Genomic DNA, 13,948 nt, shown 5'->3' with positions numbered 1-13,948 from the left:
CTTTAAAACATGAGGGGGGATCTTGCCAAAGAGTGCGAGTTCAAGTAGTTAGTAGAAGTAAACAACTTTTGTTTATATTTATTTCATGCAGTGTCATTTAATGAGTTAATTACAGACTTAAATGCTTCGTAGTGGTGAGTCATCTGTTATTATTGCGTAACACGACGACACTGCTGTTGTCACGTTGGGACGAGATTGACGTACTGATTTGACGCTGAACTATGGTGTCAGTTTCGTATTTGTGCCCGAATGTTGACCCACAAGGGAGGTTAACGGACCCCCAACCCCTTCTCGTGTGCCCCCCCCCCCCCCCCCCAATGCTCCTACGACCACGCCCCCACCCTCTTCTTTTCCCGTTCGTCTGCGTCCTGACGTCACTCCGCATCAGCACCCCACGGAGCAGTCGCAGCCATTTTACTCCGCCAAATAAACTTCAATCTCATTGCAGGAGGAGAGCAAAACATTACCCAAGACTAGCACCAACGAATATATCACCATGAACGCCAAGTCGGACACTTTGGACTTTCCGGTGTCGTCGAGTGGGTAAGTTCTGCTCGTCATGGCGGCACCTTGTTTTTAGCATGTTAGCTCGTTGGAACGCGCTAACCAGCCCAAAATGTAAAGCGAGCGAGATGTGCTCATGGAGACAGCGACATAACTATTGATTGGGTCCACACATTAAATCACCGTGAGCATTGAATATTTATATTATTTTCAGTATTCGAAACGAGACAACAATGGCGGAGTGATAAGTATTTGTTACTGTGGGGAAGTCACTCACCTGTCAGATTGAAACTGACCGCTGCGCCCCACACCCACCGGCCTTCTCCTTTACAAAAGCAATCCCTAAAGGGATGCCATTCACAATTTCACATGCATGTCACGTATAGTTGCAGCCCTCGGTGTCATTAGCTGTTTATTTTCATGTTTTTTGTGACGAATGTCCTGAAAAAAATAATTATACAATATTTCCCCATAGTTGAGCATGGTGTAATATACACGTGACACGTGTGTTATATTTCCAGTAAAAATGGATGATTTGCCTTTTGGGTGGCAATATTCTTATACGTACCGGGTCTCACCAAAAACATCTTGACTGTGACTGTTATGTGCCTGGAGTCTTGCAAATGAGAGACAGAACAAGGTCCGCCTAGGCCACATGATGTCATCACCCTTTAATTTGTCTGTAGAAGTGAGGTGATGCCTCAGCAAATCCAGACTCTTGAGTCATACATATTGGCAGGCTGTGGCAGCCACATGTTGAAAAGCGTGCATCAATTTAAACATCATGCGAGCATATGGGTCGATGGCAAAGTCATTATCTCTGCCCGTCCGTGTTTTTATTTCAACCTCCTAGTGCTGTATGAATTTACAGGAAGTCGGCCAATATATGTTAATACCTGGTTAATTCAAGCCGCTGTAACGTTTGATGAATGACTTAACACCTTTATTGTGAAATCACACATTTTCTGTTCCGTGCTACTCGCGTTGGTTGTCGCAGTCGTTAAACACACTTTGCCCGACCCTTTTCCAAATGATTGACAAATTGGCGACTCCATACTAAACAAGCCACTCGATGTTTGTTGCCATGTAATGTGAAAACAAAAAATGACTCTCGCCTTGCTGACAAGTCACAACATTTATTGCAGCTAGCCTGGACCGCTACCTACCTAATAATTATGGTTTACATTTTCATTCCACTGTCTGTAACATTGACGTTGACAAATTGCAGTCTTGATACGGTTAGTTGAACTCCAGCTCGGCTACGCTGAGCTATGTGGAGATGTGCTCATTCCGGTTTGTGTGATGTACTTTCCCAAAAACTTTGTGGAATCGGGTCATGTTTTTTTGTCCTTTGTCCATTCCTTAGCTACCATTTTCAGCACACAAAGGCAGCCAGGAAGGAAGCGGCCGCGCACGTGCGGGTGACTGTGAGAAAAGCGCAGGCCTTTGCTTGATGAATCCAACTTCCAAGTGATGACATCATCGCTGGTCTTATCTCTGGATAAAGGCAGACGTTTTTCTTGGACCAGATCTAGTCTATTTAGGGCCCCCAAACTGCAAATTCCACTGAGTCTGGCACGGGTGGGATTATCATGCGTGTGTGTAATGTGTGTGTGAGTTTAGAGTTTATAAAGATACTGTAAAATTCAAGATAGCATTGTTTACAATACGTTCTAAAATAGCAAAGATGGTTGAATGATGAAACACAACTGATTTGAATGAGATCAAGACGTCTCAACCAGACCAACAAGTACTTTTGTCAGTTTTTGCATGTGTGTGTGTGCGTATGCTAACACTTTTTTAGTATATTATCTGTGGGAGTTGACGTGGCCGTTGCTATTTGTAAAACAAAGCCATTTGACCTCTTGTTGTTGCAGTAAGACTGTGGGATACTGAACTTTGTATTCCCCTTACGATGGTTAAGCGACACATTTGTTTGGTTTGTTCAAAATAGACTTTAGAATGAAGCATTTTATTGGTTGACATCCAAAACATTGCTCCGTTCGAGATGGTGTTGTTTTCATTAAGGATGGAAAGTCACTAGTGTTGTGTTCATCAAGAATAAAAAAAAGTCAGTCCAGACTCTGTAAAGCCATGTTTCCATTTGGAATGCCTATTTTGAAGTCAGTCGATGGAATTAATTCATTAATTGCATCCAAAGAACGACATAGAAGTTTGGAAGTTTGAAAACGAATACCGCACATACATTTAATGCTGCCTGTGTAGTTACAATGTTTACTCTTCACTGGCACTTGTTAGCCGCGACAGCTATGTGGCTTGCATTCTCTCACTAACTTGTTTTTTTTTTTTTTCCTCTCCCTTCAGTCGTTTTTCCATTTCCATTGAAATTTTGTAGCTTTCGCAGAGAGCAATAAACATTTGCTGAGAAGCGATTTCTGTATTCTGAGAGTCTCTCCTCTCAGACTGCAGTGTGGCTTTCTAGTATTCCGTTTCATACAACCGCTGGCTTTGTTCTGAGCAACCTGCGAGCTTCCTTTTGACTTTCCCTGCATCCTTGAACTTGAGCTCGCTTCATTCAGGCGTCTTGAAGTGGTACTCATCAACCATCCTTTTGTGGCTCTCTCGTCTTTTTATTCCATTTCGGTTTCTTTGCAGATTTGTTCGGTTTAGGAATCCTTAAGCAGGGACATTTGTAAATCTCTTGAAATTCATGTCTGCTATCTTTCTTGATAAATGTCTCATTTTGTCCCCTATCAGGTGAGACTCCTCAGCCTAACATTAGGGAAAGAAGCTTTCGATCACCTTCTCTTGCTGTCCCCTTCATCTTAAGGTAGGTACTGAAAGCCCTAACAGCAATAATGTAGTTATTAAAAATGAAATCATTAAGGGTGTGGCAAGTTATTGATTTTTATTCATATTTGTTTGTTGCCTACTCACCCACCCACAGTGTGTGAAACTGACACCACGAGCAAATAAACACGACTCTTGGAAATACTTGCTGGCTGTAAATAGAAGGACAACAAGCCTTCTGGTCCCCTTGAGGGGGAAATACAATGTTATATTGAGCATGCTACACTCTTCGTCTGAGCTGTATCCACACATGCACAAGATGTCAGTGAGGAAGAAAAGCAAACCAAGACATTGGGCGAGAAATAGAACACAAGTATTTCCAGAATTAGGAGCAAAATAGTACGTCATTGGATTAGTCATTGAGCATATTGCTTATCTAGTATTTACATTATTATTATCTTGGAGCTCATTTGTGTAATTGCTTGAAAATATTTGTACTTTTTTACAAATCCTTAAGCATTTTTCCACTGTAGGAAGACAATGTTTTTTTCTCTCTTTCCCATATTCTTGTTGTACTTATAGACCTACAGTGCGAAATGACAGAGTCCACATCAACACGGCCAAGAGTAACATTGGGAAAGTTCGTAAGAGGTCTTGGAGGTCCTGGAATGAAAAACCATGTTGGCAATGGCATTGCTGGAGAGATGAATGGCATTGGTGTTTTAAACGTCATCTGCTTATTAAATGCCTGTTGGGAAGCTTAAACGGCTTGTTTTACCCCCCAAAATGTTTCCGTTCCCTCCGTTTGAAACCACCACTAGTATGTCGTCATATTCCAGATTATGAAACCTGTCTGAGCACTGTCGTTCATACGCAAACAGAGATTGTTCCCCATGGACAATGGTGATTCACTGTAATGGCCTTCCAGACTCGCTTTAATAAATCATTTGGGTTTAGATTGAGCTCTTCCAGATGGCTGAAATGAAATGCCACCCTCAGCATTTTGCCACAAGTCGTCATACAAACATAATGATGATTATGATTCTTAGCAAGACAATTGATTATTTTCCCTTATCTGTGGTTTCCAACAGGTCATAACCTCACTCAACTTAAAGAACGGCGGTTGCTCAAACATCGCCAAGTTCTCTCCTGACTCAGGATGGAGCCTCAGGTTTCCCAGGGGCTCCTCAGGGCAGAAGGGATGTGTCTGCTGGTGCCCAGTCCACAGAGTGAAGCAGTGACTCATGAGATGGAGGAGTTGTCACTGCAGCCCACCCAGAACCTGCCGCCACTCAATGAACGCAAAAACGGTGAGGTTACTAACCTACTTCTGGACACGATCATTAAGTGGGCCAAGAAGCTGAAAGAGTGCAGGCAAAAGTGGTAGTCAGTAATTTACTTGTCACTTGGTGAGTCGTCCCCCCCCCCCCAAAACACAACATTTGCTGAGGTCTGCAGGAGAGCCCCGGTGCAAAGTTGACGGTGGAAATGTTAATGCGGAATGTCAACTGTCCAAGTGCCCACTCATCATATGGGCTTTTGTCATTTCCCCTCCAGTGAGAGAGAACACACATACTTTCCATCTGTAGCGTTTGGCCAACCGCAGAGCCCCGTTTCAAATATTGGCTTCGACGTTAACATAAATCTGCACGCCATCATCCCTGCCACTGAAATCACTGAACATGCAGAAAGTGAGAACAGTCACTTGGAGTTTGACTAAGGACACGTTAATTGGTTGTTTATTGATTCAATACATTTCAAGGGGGGGAAAAAAAAAATCCCATTTTGTGCTCTGAATTTCATGTGCTATTTATAATCTTTGACTGAAAGTAGGAAATGCCCTAATTCCACCAAATGACCTGCCAACTGCAATTGTCTGCGTAAACGGCTCACTTGCGTCACTGCTCGTTAATGCGTTTGTCGAGTTGAACAACATTTGACTGGAAGCGTCTGATTCACCCGAACCAAATGTGGCTTTGCGTGCCGTGTTCGATTGCATTGTTTTTGCTAGTGTAACGTCTCAACAACCGTAACGGCCCATTAGTTGCTCTATCAATGTTCCCCTCCAGCGTCTCAGCGCCGATGTCTGTACTTTGACGCAGACGGAGTTGCCAGGCAAACTTTACAACAACAACAAAAACACTCAAGTCTCGGTGATGCAAGTGTTCGCAAACGGGGTTGTGCGACTGGGGCCACTTCTAACTGTGACACACCCTATGAAGCTGCACTGTTGTATTCTGCTAAAAATACACGCCACATCTATTTTTGCCGGAGGATTCATTAGATTGCACAGTGTAAACCAGATCAAGCTGGGCAGGAAGTCTTCATTTAACTTTCAAAATAAGGTGCAAAAATGAGTCATATTTAATTATTTATGCCTATTGTTTTAAAAACAGGAATCCCCTTTTAGTATTTTTTTTTGTATTTATATACCCAAAGTACAGATTGTGTCAAAGGTGAGGTGACACACTTCCCAGCATGCATTGCAGTGGTCCTTGTAAATTATTGCTGCGCTTTATTAGTTTTGTTTTGAGTGCGTCTTTGATGATAACTGACAAAGGAACGTCTCAATAAAATCACGGGCGAGACAAAGGTTCAAGTCGACCGGGTTTGAGTTGTGGTTGATAGCAGCTCTTGAATGGGTTGGAATGAGCTAAAATGGCGATTGTGAGTCTTCTCAATATTAATCAAAACTACAGTATGGTGTAGACAGTTGGTTTGCTTTGAAGTTTGTGCTTTTGTTTTGAATGTCAAATCATTTTTGTTGGTCCCTAATCTTGTGTTTTATTTATCTTAACCAGTGCTGCAGTTGAGACTTCAGCAAAGGCGAACTCGGGAGCAGTTGGTGGATCAGGGCATCATGCCACGTGAGTAATGGCGCCTGTCAGTAGGCGCATCGTCACTCAATGTGTTTGTGTGTGGGGGGGGCTTAGCTAATACTGACAAAGCTGATGATTTACATATTTTAGTTCATTATTTTCTGAATAACATTTCACCAAAATGTCTTGTGTTTAGCGCTGAAGAGCCCGGCTGCATTCCATGGGCAGATTCGGAGCTTAGAAAGAGCCAGGGTATGAAAAATAATTGTAGACAAGACAATCAAGTGTGTTTTTAAAATGATGACATTTTTGTCTTTTGTGTAACCCTCCTCAGACTGAGAATTTTCTTAAGCATAAGATCCGCAGTCGTCCAGAGAGAGCAGAACTGGTCAGGATGCACATCTTGCAAGGCAAGTATTGTATACATTTTATATCAATGTTTGGAAGTTGGGAGTCCCCCCCTAGCGATTTCCACTGCTCGAGACAAATGTTCCCCAACTCCACTTAGGTACTGTCATATTTGTATACCGAGTGTGCGATGTTTTTCTTCAGAGACCGGAGCCGAACCGTCACTACAGGCCACCCAGATGAAGCTGAAAAGAGCCCGACTGGCTGACAACTTGAATGAAAAAATAGCCCAGAGACCCGGGCCCATGGAGCTGGTGGAGAAGAACATTTTACCTGTGGATTCTAATCTCAAAGAGGCCATAATAGGTGAGAGAGGAAATAATCTATGAGGGGTTTAATAGTTGCCTTGTAGCCAAACAGTTATCTGGAACGATGCTGCTCAGTGACGCTTGTCATCTCTCGTGGTTTCTTGGTAATAGGGCAGGTGAACTATCCGAAGGTCATGGATGAGGACAGCAGTGATGCCTTGTCCCCGGAGCAGCCTGCCAGCCAAGAGTCTCAGAGTTCAATGCCTTCACCTGTGGACAGTAAATGCCCAGAAACTCCCTCGCCATCCCTGCCTCCTTCAGGTCCATTGCTGAAGGTCAGAGAGAGAGAACATCAGTCCCCCCAAGCTGCTACACAAGCCACTACAGACTCAATGAGAGCAGTCACTACTAATGAGCAGCCAAAAAGCCGCCCAGCCTTTTCTCACACTCAACCAGTCACTCCAACCGCTCCCTCCAAACCTGCCCCAACATTGGTGAAGGTAAGTGTTATCAGGTCTCTTTATGTGAAAATCTGTACAGCACATTTTTGCTGTCTACATACAGCAAAGCCAACACAAACTGCCTTCTGAGAAGATCCGTAAGAAAGGCAAAGACGCCAAGCCTAGAGTGAAAAAGCTGAAGTACCACCAGTACGTTCCACCAGATCAGAAGCAAGAGCCCAGCGAAACCCTGATGGACTCCTCCTATGCCCGACTTCTGCAACAGCAGCAGCTGTTCCTCCAACTGCAGATCCTCAGCCAACAACAGCAACACTACAACTATCAAACTATATTACCAGCCCCACTCAAGTATGTAAACCTTTTTTTTTTCTCTTCATTCTTTTTTTCAGTGTTCAATTCATAATGTTTGCTCTGATATCAATAAGTGTTATTTTTTCCCTCTGCGTAGGCCTGTGGCAGAAGGCCAAAGCAGCAATGCCAGCGGTCTGCCGGCCTCCATTGTGGTTTCTCTACCCACTGCACCTCCGCTTCCCCCAATGTCTTTGGCCCGCCAGAACAACTCATTATCCAACCGCAAGCCCGGAGTCTTGCCTGCCAACCTGGAGGAGATGAAGGTACTCGAATACATTTTAAACTGCATGAAGCGACTCGACGGACGTGGCACCTCGAAATCTGGAATCAAGCAGAAATTGAGTGTGGGGCTAAGTGATATAATAGAGGCAAAGTGCTGCAAAAAAATCAATTTAAATCATTTTAAAATCATTCAGCAGATGCTGTTACGGTGAGCCAATTTAGCATTACCCTTAGCTAATCATGATTTCTCTTCTAGGTAGCCGAGCTGAAACTAGAACTAAAGCTGCGTGGCCTCCCTGTGTCAGGAACTAAAACAGATCTGATCGAAAGGCTGAAGCCCTTCCAGGATCTTCCCAGCTCCTCGGCTCCCAACACTATTCCCACACCTGTTACGACCACAATCACCGCCATCCCCATGGAGACAACCACTACTAGCCCTGCCATTGTCCTTCCACCCCAGCTGGGAGCTTCCGAGCACATGAACGCCACACCTCCAGTTTCCCCTGTTCCTAATGACCCATTCACCCTCCACCAAGATGCCAGTATGTCAGAAGTCCAACATGAAACCCAGTTAGTGTCAAGAGGGCCCGGCTCCTCCCCTCTCCCTAGCTTGCCCGTACCGGAGAAGGACAGAAGGCTCCATGAGAAGGAGCGGCAGATTGAAGAGTTGATGAGGAAGCTTGAGCAGGAGCAGAAGTTGGTGGAGGAGCTCAAGATGCAGCTGGAGGTGGAGAAGAGGTGTCAGAGCAGCTGTACCACCGATTTGCCCGCCATAGCCTCCAACTTGGCCACTGTTTCATGTTCCTTGAGCCCGATATCAAGCATCCCAAATGACAACACTGTAAAACAAGAGAAAACGGTCTTGACAAACGACTCTCCGACTTCCCTTCCTAACTCGCTGCTGGGCTCCCAGACCCTCACTAACCCACTGCAAACTGCGGTCAAGTTGGAGGATGTGACTGTTAGTTCTGGAAAACAAATCCAACTCCAGCCCCAAAATCATTTTCTCACCCAGACCCAAGTGAACACTAGCCCACAGCTTCTCTGCCACTCCCAGAGAAGTCCCAAACTCCAGACCCAGCCGCAGTCCCAAACGACCACCCCCACCCTGCCGCAGTTCTTCATCAGCCATCCCGGCGGGATGTCGCAGGTGCTCGGTCAACCGCAGACCTTGTTAACCGCATCTGGACAACCTCAGACTCTGCTCAGTACCAATGGCCAGACTGGAACTCAGATCCTGCTCCCGGTGTCACTGCCCAACAACACCGCCGGCATCCAGCTGCCAAGCACCACTGTCAACCTGCAGGTAAGGATGACATAAAGCTTGTTCGCAGGTCACCTCATCTTGGAATGATTTCTGGCTTTCGTTTCCACTGCAGTGTGTGTTGATAGCCGCAAGATGATGTTACATCATCCACCCAATGATTGGTTGCTTGTTTTGGAAGCCGCAATCTTATTTAAGGCTATACTATACAGAAAACTAAAAGAGTTTCCCCTCCCCCTTCATCTCAGCCTGTCCTTCAGGCCACTATCTCAAATCCAGGCCTTATTCAGACCTCCATTCCTCAGCTGCAGAGCACCAAGATGGAGATGGCTCCTAACCAGCAGTTGACCAACAACAACTCATTGCTGCAGGTTAGCCACTCCACTCCATGGCAACATTCGATTTGTTTTTTTATTCTGTTTTTGACAATACTTCCAGACTTTGACCATGTGCAACAATACGACTGACATAGAGACGCATACGAGGCCTGAGATAAATCCTCAGTCTTTCCTGGGGAGCTCCCCAGACAGAAGGGCCTCTCCTCATGCCTCGCCCAACCACGTCACTAACGGGACACTCAATAAGGTAACCACAGTGTCATGTGTCAAAGTTCATCACATCTACGTTATGATTTGATTGTGCTGACATTGCAGTTTTTCTTTGTCAAGTCCTCCTCTCCACAGCCAACCTTCATCCTCCAGCCCGCGCCTTTTCTTTCCCAGCCTCCCAAGACACGGGAGCCCCCTCGCTATGAAGATGCTGTCAAACAGAGCCGCAACCTGCACGTTAACAATCTGTCACAGGTTCGCTCCCCCTCCACGCACACACGCTATTCATACCACGCTTGAGGGATTAAACCACTGTCCAGCGTTTTCCCATCCCTTCTAAATAAATATATTTGTCTTGGCAGGTTGCCACAGCAACCAGTCAGCAGATGGATGACTTGTTTGAAATTCTTATACAGAGTGGAGGTAAGGAGGCACTGAATCTGTTACTCATTTACATTTATGGGTCAACTTGTATGGTGTGGTAAATTCCAACCTCACGAGTGCCCCGATTTGGATGAGTACAGTGAAACACAATAAATTGGTTAGTCAAGTACCCCCCAGCTAGCGGGGCCTCAAAGACGACTTCATTCATGATGTTTTCTTCTTTCGATCTCCATTTGACCACCCTTTAGAAATCACTCCATTTGTCCAGCATGAGCCTCCAGTGTCTATCAACAAGACTCACCCAGTCACAGCCAGCATCACCACCCTTCCAGTCAACACCGTCCTCTCCAGGCACCCTCCCCAAATCCAGGTGGCTCCTCCTCCAACCTTGAGCCTGGCCGTTGACCCTAGCCTAGCCAACCTTTCCTCGCTAGCCACCGATAACCAGCTGGAGGCCTTCCTGGAAAGGACGCTGGCCGACACGCCGGCGGCATCCGACCCTCGCACCAGGGGATTGATGGAGGAGCTGCAGGCACAGCTGATGGAGCACCAGCCTTACTCGCCCATGGACACGTCCGACCTTTCTTTTTGCGACACCTCCTCTCCCCCTTCCTCGCTCAATATAGGCCTGTCCGACCCGGGGTTGGATAACATGGAATGGCTGGACCTCACCATGCCGCCGGGATCCGGCAGCGCACTCACGCCGCTCGGGATGCCGACGGACTTCCTGGACACGCATGACCTCCAACTGCACTGGGACTGACCAACAAATAAGAGAAGAGCTGGGCAGGAGTAGCTAAGCTCCGATTGGAAGATGGAAGGATGACGAGAAGAAGAGCACCACACAGGCAGTGCACTGATTCAAATGGAATGACAGGCCAGGTAGGAGATGGCACAGCTTTAAATCATGATGTCAATTCTGGTAGCAAGGACTTTTGTACATAGATGTTCGCCATGATCTCCAGGCCCGGATTATATCCAGCGATAGTGATGGCTGCTGTATAAATATGAGGTCACGCTAACACAACGGCAAGGTGACCTCAGCAGAAACAAACAAAAAAAAGAATCCAAGTGATACTGACCACTCCCTGACTCCATTACTCAAGCTGTGGCGAGGATAAAGCCTGATCCATCCCATCCTGCATGATTGCCGACTCATCAAACATGACTAGTTATACTGTCATGACGCTGATGAACTGACTGGAGTGGATGCAGGACTCTATGGAGAGCCATTTGAACATTTTTGTTAGCCTCTTTAACCAGGAGGTCAAGACAATTGAGCATACTCGAACGCGTAAACGGCTCTCCGTAGGACGCTCCTCTGACCACGCTATGCACTAAAGAGGCACGGCATCGGTCGCCTCCAAACGACGCTAATGTGAACACCACATATCACCAATTGCTTGGAAACGATCAACCGTTGATTGTGATCTCACGAGGCTGATCAGCTTTAGAGATCTGTTATCGGGTCCCTTCATTTTGAATGTATTCTACAAAGATGGATTTTGCTCATTGTGCCGGCAGCTTTTGTGACGAACAAATAGGGAAAGGGAACAAATAACTACAGTCGCTGTGACGCATAAGTAATTGTATTTGGGGAAGTTGACGTCCATATCTAATTGTCCTGCAGTATCACTACACTGTGTGCGTGTGTGTATGTGTGTGTTACAGGAGTATGTATACAGTGGAACCTCTAAGGTTGAATTTGGTCCATTTTGAGGTAACAATTAACTTTGAAACTGTTATTGCAATTGAATTAGTTTGGACTAGAGTTAAAGTCATCATTTTGCGGTGTCACCCCCACAAAAAAAAAAGCCAATGAAAAAGGCAATATTTTAATGTCAAAATTCTGGTCCAGGGTTCCACTCGTCTCTACAACGAGGCTGGGCTGATCAGGAAGCCAAACGGTTGGAGAATTGTGCCGCAGCGGCTGTGCAAGCAAGTTGCATGTGCTTTGTGCGTCTTCGTCTTGTCTTTGTGCGCATGACCGTCCTTCAGTCTGGTTGTGTGAACTAAATGTGCTACCGCAATCAAATGATTGATGAATCTGTAACAAAAGGCTTCTAACGACTGTTTTCTTGGCTGTATGTGTGCCAAACATGTCCGGACCACCTGAGAGGTGTTGGTAAAGGAGGGCTCTGCTGGTTTATTTTTCTTTTTTTAGCTTTGTCAACTTCTTATCTGCATCTCTGGTCCACGTCTTGAATTTGGTGAGTGCGAATGTGCTTCTTTAACACATCTTGTACCACTTGTTGCGTACTTACGTCCATAACCACTAGAGGGCGTCACCACGTTTGGTTATCACCTACAATTTAAAGGCTATAAATTGTTTTGGGATGGATTTACACTGCCCTATTTTGATGTAATCCCAATGTTATTGTTTATGGCATATTTACAAACATATTTCAGGTAACACAAATTTGATTTGGCTTCTCAATAGTTTTTTCTGTGTTACAGATTAAAGCGATAAGTGAATCAATTTATGTACTTCAATGTAAATTTGAAACCATGTCCTACTTTACATGGAAAATTTCAATCGAATTATTCTAAATGATAGTTTATGGATTATTGAAAAAAAATTGTTGCAGTCCTAGTCCAAGGCATTTTTTTCTATTGGTGCTCCCATAATGTGTCAACAAAATGTCCCACTTAAGTCTTGAATCTGGATTTGTCATTTGAACCAATCAATCCATTTTGTTGCCTAAAGACATAATCAGAAGCATGTTTCTTGTCAGTACAGCACAGTGACGATATGTACGTGCACAAAAGCTAACAATAACTGAGCCAAACTTAACTTTTGTAGGAGCAGTTTTGCTGGAGGTCTACTTGTTAGTTCTGCAGTCCAAAGCCAACTTTAGCTTTGTCTCCAAATTGCTACGTTTTAAATCCTTTGAGACGAGTTTCTTTTTTTTTTGTATTATATTTTAGATTTGACGTCTGTTTGCTTTAAAGCGTGTCAAATATTTGTGGCCAAAAGGGCATTGGGATATATTATCACTTTTTTAAAATTTATCACGTGTCTTCAGGTTGATTAAGATTTATAATCTTTTTTTTTTTGTTTTTTTTTTTTGCCTTTGCCTTTGTAAAGCCAGTCTTGTGTGCATTTTTTTTTTTTTTTTTTTAATTAATGTTTTGTCATATCGGACCTCTCGGCTGCAGTTGTACTGGTGACTCGAATCTTACAGGCCAGTTGAGGATGTTACGCTTGTAATGACAGCTACTCTCCTTGATGTATTGTACTGTACTTGAATGCAGACTCATGCATTAGCACTCAATCTTAATTCATATCAGAACTCTAAAACTGCCCTCTTACAGACTGCACACTTCATCACCATGGTAATTTTCAAGCTACAATAAAACTATTCTGGGGTGGTAAATTAAGCACAAGTGAGCTTCTGGCCCTTGTGCAGCCGATCCTTTCACTGTAGCTTCTAGTCTCCCTTTTCTCATTCTTGTTTGTATGCCATACGTTTTGCACATTATGTACATATTTATATAGATGTAATGCATATTTTTCTACATGTGTGACATCCACGGGCTCTCTATTTTGTAAATATGAGAAAAAAGTTATATGCCTTTTATGTGACAATAAAAAATTGGAATCGTTCAACGAATCGTCTCCCCCCCCCACACACACACACACTGATCCGTTTTTTTTTTTTTTTAAATTAAAGTGAAAAGTGCCACACCCGCCCTCACTCCCACTTTCTGATTGGCTGTTTGATCGGTGACGTCACTTGGACACTCTTGGGTACACCGCCATTTTCAGGTGTACCTAATCACAGGCCACTTCATTAGGGAAAAGTCATGGGCAAAGCTCAACTGAAAGTGAAAAGTGCCACACCCGCCCTCACCCCTACTTCCTGATTGGGTGATCTGTGACGTCACTCAGACACTCCATTAGGAAAGGAGAATATTTGTCGTTACGTCAGTGGAAACTCGCTAGCTCTCGTGAAACAAGAGGCGGAGCTTTAGCTAGCATGCCCAA

General features: G+C 44.6%; 1 protein-coding gene across 4 annotated transcripts; it reads left to right on the top strand.

The window, feature by feature from the left end:
* The first annotated feature begins 118 nt into the window (after nt 1–118).
* mrtfba (myocardin related transcription factor Ba) lies at nt 119–13,570 on the top strand. Of its 4 annotated transcripts, none has more exons than XR_015854057.1 (17): nt 119–543; nt 3,223–3,295; nt 4,347–4,565; nt 6,057–6,122; nt 6,271–6,326; nt 6,409–6,484; nt 6,627–6,788; nt 6,902–7,230; nt 7,295–7,539; nt 7,640–7,805; nt 8,021–9,070; nt 9,277–9,399; nt 9,467–9,613; nt 9,697–9,831; nt 9,939–9,999; nt 10,209–11,680; nt 11,819–13,570. XR_015854057.1 is itself a non-coding variant. In XM_088360255.1 (17 exons), exons 4-17 carry the CDS (start codon nt 4,415–4,417, stop codon nt 10,721–10,723), a joined length of 3,282 nt encoding a protein of 1,093 aa, XP_088216381.1. In that variant the 5' UTR covers nt 119–543; nt 3,223–3,295; nt 3,838–3,915; nt 4,347–4,414; the 3' UTR covers nt 10,724–13,570. The 4 variants fall into 4 exon arrangements, 3 of the variants coding, with proteins under 3 accessions (XP_088216381.1, XP_088216380.1, XP_088216383.1); XM_088360255.1 differs by adding an exon at nt 3,838–3,915 and having other exon boundaries at nt 10,209–13,570; XM_088360254.1 differs by having other exon boundaries at nt 10,209–13,570.
* The last annotated feature ends 378 nt before the right edge of the window (nt 13,571–13,948 follow it).

The sequence above is a fragment of the Syngnathus floridae genome, chromosome 18 (assembly GCF_059516105.1).
Source record: "Syngnathus floridae isolate MCC-2025c chromosome 18, RoL_Sflo_1.0, whole genome shotgun sequence".
NCBI classification, from domain to species: domain Eukaryota; kingdom Metazoa; phylum Chordata; class Actinopteri; order Syngnathiformes; family Syngnathidae; genus Syngnathus; species Syngnathus floridae.
The sequence above is the reverse complement of the archived record's forward strand: the minus strand, read 5'-3'. Positions and strand labels throughout refer to the sequence as shown.

What these genes read in the sequence shown, in the direction of transcription:
- mrtfba (XM_088360254.1), top strand. Translation starts at nt 4,415, where the DNA reads ATGGAGCCTCAGGTTTCCCAGGGGCTCCTCAGGGCAGAAGGGATGTGT. An exon ending in ACAACAACTCATTGCTGCAG is followed by an intron (nt 9,400 to 9,466) that starts GTTAGCCACTCC and finishes CAATACTTCCAG; the next exon opens with ACTTTGACCATGTGCAACAA. An exon ending in ACGTTAACAATCTGTCACAG is followed by an intron (nt 9,832 to 9,938) that starts GTTCGCTCCCCC and finishes TTGTCTTGGCAG; the next exon opens with GTTGCCACAGCAACCAGTCA.